The 6,236-nt window shown below is 43.6% G+C and overlaps 1 protein-coding gene across 2 annotated transcripts in view; it reads right to left on the bottom strand.

Moving 5' to 3' along the window:
* ZZEF1 (zinc finger, ZZ-type with EF-hand domain 1) overlaps nucleotides 1–6,236 on the bottom strand; it is a 106,996-nt gene that overhangs the window by 73,999 nt on the left and 26,761 nt on the right. For both annotated transcript variants that reach the window (XM_014541948.1, XM_014541947.1), the window contains exons 10-11: nucleotides 4,885–4,976; nucleotides 2,079–2,227 (exon numbers count right to left, since the gene is read on the bottom strand). In XM_014541948.1, coding sequence (XP_014397434.1) covers nucleotides 2,079–2,227; nucleotides 4,885–4,976 — 241 coding nt within the window. The remainder of the gene's footprint in view (nucleotides 1–2,078; nucleotides 2,228–4,884; nucleotides 4,977–6,236) is intronic.

Genomic DNA, 6,236 nt, shown 5'->3' with positions numbered 1-6,236 from the left:
TCTATAAAAAATCAATAAAATATATTTAAAAAAAAACATATATATATATATATTTTTTTTTAAAGGAGTGTTCTAGAGGCTGAATGACCATTTTTAGGGATGCTACCAAAGGAAATACAGCAAAGAGAGGGTTTTTCCAGATTCTTCCTATTCAGAAAGTGGTCTGTGGATGGGAGCATCAGAGTCACCTGGGAGCTTGTCAGAAATAAAAGTATCGGGCCCCACCCAGAACTACTGATTCAAAATCCACATTTTCACATAATTCTTGGTGATTCATCTGTACATTAAAGCTTAGTAATACAGTACTGGATGATAGTTAAAGGCTTCTGTTAACTCCAGCACCCCATTACCTGTGATATATAGTAGCAAAAACAGCAAGCCTGGGGTTCAGCTTCATGATTTTGAACTTGCAACTAGTAACAAGGGGGCAACACTGCTCAATGACCTCTGCAACTAAATTCAATAGGTCCACTCCTAGACTTGATCTTACTGTTTCCTGGGTAACATTCCGCACCATTGCCCACTCCCTACTTCTCTCAACCTGGCTTCATGATAACACATGCTTAGCTTTCCTGCGTGTCCGGCTGTTTTTCTCGTCTCCTTCCCTCTGTTGCCCCTTAAATGCTGGTGGGTCTCAGCATGTTGACCTAAGGTTGCTTCTCTTCCTAGCCCCCATACACTTCCATAATGACCTCTTCTAATTCGTTTAAAGTTATCATTTAAATGTCTATCGTATTTGTACTTTCAGCACAAATGTCTCTTCCAGGCTCCTAACCTATTTATCCAGCTAGCTATCAAATATATCAAAGGCTTCCTAAAATATCAAATTCAAAAGGACCAAAACTAAGCACACCATCTTCCCCCAAAAACCTATTTTCCCCGAGGTATTTTCTCTTTCATAGAAAGATTCTACCAATGCTCCCATCTTCCCAAGCCAAGACCCTAGAACTCATTGATGTCTAAGCTTTCTTCCCCCTCCTGCTCTACATTCAGTAACTCAACAGGTCCTATTGCTACTAACTTCTAGTTGTCTCTTAAACCAGTCCACATCTCTCCATTGCTGCTCTTGCTGCTCTAGTTGAGATCACCCACACCTCTGGCCTTCTGGTGACAGTGACAGCCTCTTCCATTTCATCCTGCTTCCATGCTTGCTCTCCTCCAATCCACACTGCAGGTGTGTACTTCTAAAACACACACCTGATCTAGTTCTTAGATTCCCTCAACAGCACACGCTACCCACTCCCTGCCCCACCACCCCTCCCACTGCTTTAAGGATAAAGTCCAAACCCTGAAACAGAGGCAAAAAGACCTTTAATGACCTGGCCTCTTCCTAGCTCTCCAGGTTCATCGCTGACCATTCTCCACCTCACAGTGCACTTCAGCAATATGGGGCCTGTCGGTCCTTGAATATGCCATACTTCACTTCTGAGTTCTCAAATCTGCTCTTATCTTTGCTCAGGACATTCTCCTTCCACTTCTTCAAGTGGCTAATTAACTGTAACTCATCCTTTAGTTCTTAACATAAACATTTCCTCCAGGAAGCCTTCCCTAACCAGGTCAGGTGCTCTACTGTGTGCTCCCAGAACACTCTACCTTCTCCTACCTAGTATTCATAGTATTGTGATACTACCAGTTTTATCCTCTGCTTCTGAGCTAAACAGGAAGCTCCACAGAGCAGCAACTGTCAATTTGCTGATTATAGTATCTTCAGTACCTAGCAACAGGCCTAGGACATGGTAGGTGCTTAATAAATATTTTCAATAAAAGCATGACTAGAAGTAGGGAGGTTGGGGTATGGGTAAATTTCCAAGTAGCTAAATAAGACTGAAGAGCTCAGGCGGCCCACAATTCAGGTGTATTCTATTATCCAGACATCTTGAAAATGTGTGTGCCTGGGGACCAACTTAAGAGTCTGTGAATAAATTAAAATACACATCTTCACATATGCTGTTAGAAGCAATGAATGCTCATGACCACTGAGGGTGGGTTAGTGGCACATTTTCTATAAGGACAAGAAAGCATATTTCACCAATAAGAGAATGTATACAATCTTATTAGATTTTTATTCTGTTCCTTACCTGCTTTTTACAAATTGCCTGAATTCCTTAAGTTTCCATTTGTCATATTTTTCAAACCTTTTGAAGTGTTCTTCTGCATGAAATTTATCGGAAGATGAGTTATAGGCAAATATCAACCCACACTGGGCACCAATGCCGCCACGTCGAACCTGGAAACAGAGATCTAGATAAAGTACAGCAGAAGGGCAAAGTTCTGTGGCTGTTTTCTTTCCAAGTAACATGGTTAAATTCAAATAGCTTCAAACAAAATCAAACCAACAAAATGATCTTTCAAATACATTAAGTCCTAGGAGATCCAAGATGGCGGCAGAGTAAGTGAAAGTTACCTCCTCCCAGAAACAAATTGGAATTACAACTAAAGTATAAAACAATCAACCTGAATAACCAACTGAGGACTAACTGAACAGAAGTCTTATAACTAAGGACACAGAGAAGATGCTACATTGCAACTGGTAGGAAGGACAGAGATTCAAAAAGGACTGGCCCTGCAGCCACACATGGCAGTTGAGAATCCAGAGGAATATCTCAGCTGCAAAGATCTCCCCTGAGGAGCAAGGGGTCTCAACCCCAAGCTGGGCTCCCCAGCCCAGAGTACAGAGCCAGGAAGAGGAGCTCCATAACAACTGGATATGAAAATCAGCAGGGAGTCTGCTAGAAACCCAGGGTCCCTCTTACAGGGCCAGAGTACAAAATTTCATTCTCGGTACTCATCCAGTGAAAGGATGACTGCTCAGAGCAAACAGGAGTTATTCAGGGAGAGATTGAGTTGTATGGCCTTGGGGAGAGGGCTAGAGGGACAGCCGCCATTGTCTCTGTGCTGAGTCCTTCTCCCACACTGCCCACAGACACCATCTTTCCTAGGGAGAACTACTGGCCCCACCTTCCCAACTCCCTGTGATTGGATTAGGAATAAGATTCTGTGTCTGTCAGGGAAGGAAATGGCCAGGAAGGAGAGGAAGGAGCATAGAATGAGCCTTATACTTTTATATTTTGGGTTTAGAATGCTGGAATATGACTCTGCCTTCCACAGTTGATAAAATTGAAAAATGGAATATGAGTTGAATTTGAGCAGAATTATGAAACTTTAGACTGCCCTTGCCTCCAAGCTGGCCCATGTGGTAGGATTTCCACAGTCAGAAGAATAGCACCAATCTAGATCCAAATCCAGAGTCGCTGGGTTTGAACCCTAGCTCTGCACTAACTAGTTACATAACTCTGATCAAATTTAATTATCTTACCTGTTTCTTAATCGCAAAGAACTTATCTATCAAACAGAGATAAAAATAGTATCTACTTTGCCCTAGCCGGTTTGGCTCAGTGGATAGAGCTTGGGCCTGCGGACTGAAGGGTCCCAGGTTCGATTCTGGCCAAGGGCACATGCCTGGGTTGCGGGTTCGATCCCCAATGGGGGGGTGTGCAGGAGGCAGCCGATCAATGATTCTCTCTCTCCCTCTCCATTCCTCTCTGAAATCAATAAAGAAATATATATTTAAAAAAAGAAAAGAAAATACTGAGTAGTGTGATTCTAGGGCAAAGGCCATTTATTCCCCCAAATACCCTAACCCAGTGTCACTATTCCTGCAGAGACCTCCCTCCACATGGCCAAATCTTAAATCTGTTTTACCCTGAGGCACTCTACTGGCCTCACCTGATGGCTCCCAGAGACCCTGCCTCACTACAGAGGTCCACAGCCCCCAGAAGAGAGTGGTTGGCCTTGGGGTACTCTGAGACTTTTGTTGGGTGGCTGAAGACCCAGCGCTGGTGCCAAGTCTGAATCTGCCTGGGGACTTGAAGCTGCCTCATGGAACTTGTGTACCACCAGAGGCTCTTTCAATGGCTGAGCCTAACAGGCACCTGGCAGGTGGGAGCCAGGTCTCAGGGTGCATTGGGCCTTTTGCTGACCTGCCCCAGACTCAACACCGATAGAAGCTGGCCTCAGTACGTGGCTTGGCCCCTCCCCCACACACCCAGGCCCAGCAGAGGCAACCACCAAACCATAGAACCTTTTGTAGCTCCTAATGGGTAGCTCAGGGCCAGTGACAGAGTCTGACATTGACCTGCACAAGAGTCCCTCCCAAGAGGCACACCCAGAACCAACAAACCCAGTGGCAGCTTCACACCACATCAGAGCATGACCCAATTAGCTCCACAAGTGGCACACTCAATGGGAGATCTCAGCAGACACCAGACCTTTCTGGGACAAATTTCACTTCGTGGTATCAGCCCCTGCACAGCAGTTCATACACTGTGGTTGTGGTCAATCCTCATAGTCAGCCAGCCTGAGGGTCAACCCCACCCACAGACAGACCAATAGCAATCAAGACTCAACTACAACAGGAGAGCTCACATAATCCACACAAGGGACATTCCTAGAGCACCTAGCTCAGGTGATCAAGGACACTTCCACTGGGCCCCACAGGACACCTACTACATAAGGCCACCCTACCAAGACTAGGAGACATAACAGATCTACCTAATACATAGAAACAAATACAGAGAGGCAGCCAAAATGGGGAGACAAAGAAACATGCCCCAAATGAAAGAACAGGAGAAATCACATACATTAAGTCCTGGAAAAGTTAGAAAGCTGCATCCTAAGAAATGATTCCTTACCTTTCTCAATCCTATATTCACACCATTCACAAGCTTAAGAATCTATTCACCTTTGTGTCCCTGCCCTCTGCTACAGGCCTGACATAAAAATCATTCAATGTCCAATGAAAAACAATGACATGGACCTCTGAACTGTAACCCTATTTTTAAAAACGGTAGTAATATTGCTTAAAGAAGGTAACAGAAGAGTTACCATAATTCTGATCTGTGTAACTTGGAGGGCAGATTCAGTTGCTGTAGAAAAAATAGTACTTGCTCTGGTTTTTCCAGTCTCTGTGAGAAAACCTGCAAAAAAAGAAAAACTAAAATTAGGATGACTGACACTTATTTATAACCCTAAGAACTAAGATCAACAAAAACAAACCATGTCTTTTGAGGCAGGGGATAACTAGTTCATCTTGGAATTTCATGGAAATTAGGAAAAGATTTCCTCTCAGAACAGATTCAACCCCACCGACAAACCCCTAGGTATCAGACCACTGGCCAGGCACAACTTCCTCAGGGTACAATTGGCTCAATCTTATTGGCAGCCCTGCTCTGAGATTATACAGAAATAAAGTTTATAAAAACTGTGACTTTCATTCAAAAAGACAAAAGACTAGACAATCAATCATCTTTCTGAGGCATTCCTAAAACAATGACTGATGTTTGACTTGCCTGACAAAGGTAAGCAGGCTTAGAGGCTGAAAGAGGGATTAGATAGCTTTTAGAAGACTCTGTTGTGAAAGACTTTAAAATGGGAAAAAAAAGATTCCTAGATGTTCTGTGTAGCACACTGTGTTATCTCCACCTTTCATGGTCTCAGGCTATCTTACATTCTGTAAATTGTAGACTAATGACAGTAACGCAAATGACTCCTGTCTACAAAAATAAAACCTGTGTTCTATGGAAATGCAGCTGACTATTCCTTATGAGTAGTGACCATTTTTGTATGTATTTGTAGATTCCTGTCAGCATTCCTACTGGTCTATGTGTATTTTATGAAATCTTTGAACTTTTTGTAACATCTTACTGGTTCCCTCATTAATGACACACATAAAATGTTTGATGTGTTCAATTTATAGTTGTATGAGATCACAGTTTACCCTTTGTGTTGTTAATTATCCTATCTAATAATAGAGAAACATGGTAATTAACCGTAACTTCGCTACCCTTCCCATTGGCTAATCAGTGAGATATGCAAATTAACTGCCAGCCAAGATGGCGGCCGGCAGCCAGGCAGCTGAAGCGAACAGGAGGCTTGCTTGCTCCAGTGAAGGAGGAAGCCAAGGTTCCCCGCCTGCCACTGCTGGGCTCTGAGCTGCGGTCTAAGAAACAATGTTGCAAATATAGAAGCTAAACAAACCCCATGCTTTCAGCCAGCCGGCCGAGCTGGAGTTGCAACAGTGTTTCAATTATAGAAGCCAAACAAACCGGGGTCTCAGAGCTGGAGCTGAGCCTCAGAGCTAAAGCCGGCTCTCAGCTCCAGTGACAGCCATAGAAGGTAAATAAATCCCAGAATAAAAAAAAAAAGAAAAAAAGGAAAGGTTGGGAGCTTCAGTCACC

Source organism: Myotis brandtii, unplaced genomic scaffold (assembly GCF_000412655.1).
Source record: "Myotis brandtii unplaced genomic scaffold, ASM41265v1 scaffold284, whole genome shotgun sequence".
Lineage (NCBI taxonomy): Eukaryota > Metazoa > Chordata > Mammalia > Chiroptera > Vespertilionidae > Myotis > Myotis brandtii.
The sequence above is the reverse complement of the archived record's forward strand: the minus strand, read 5'-3'. Positions and strand labels throughout refer to the sequence as shown.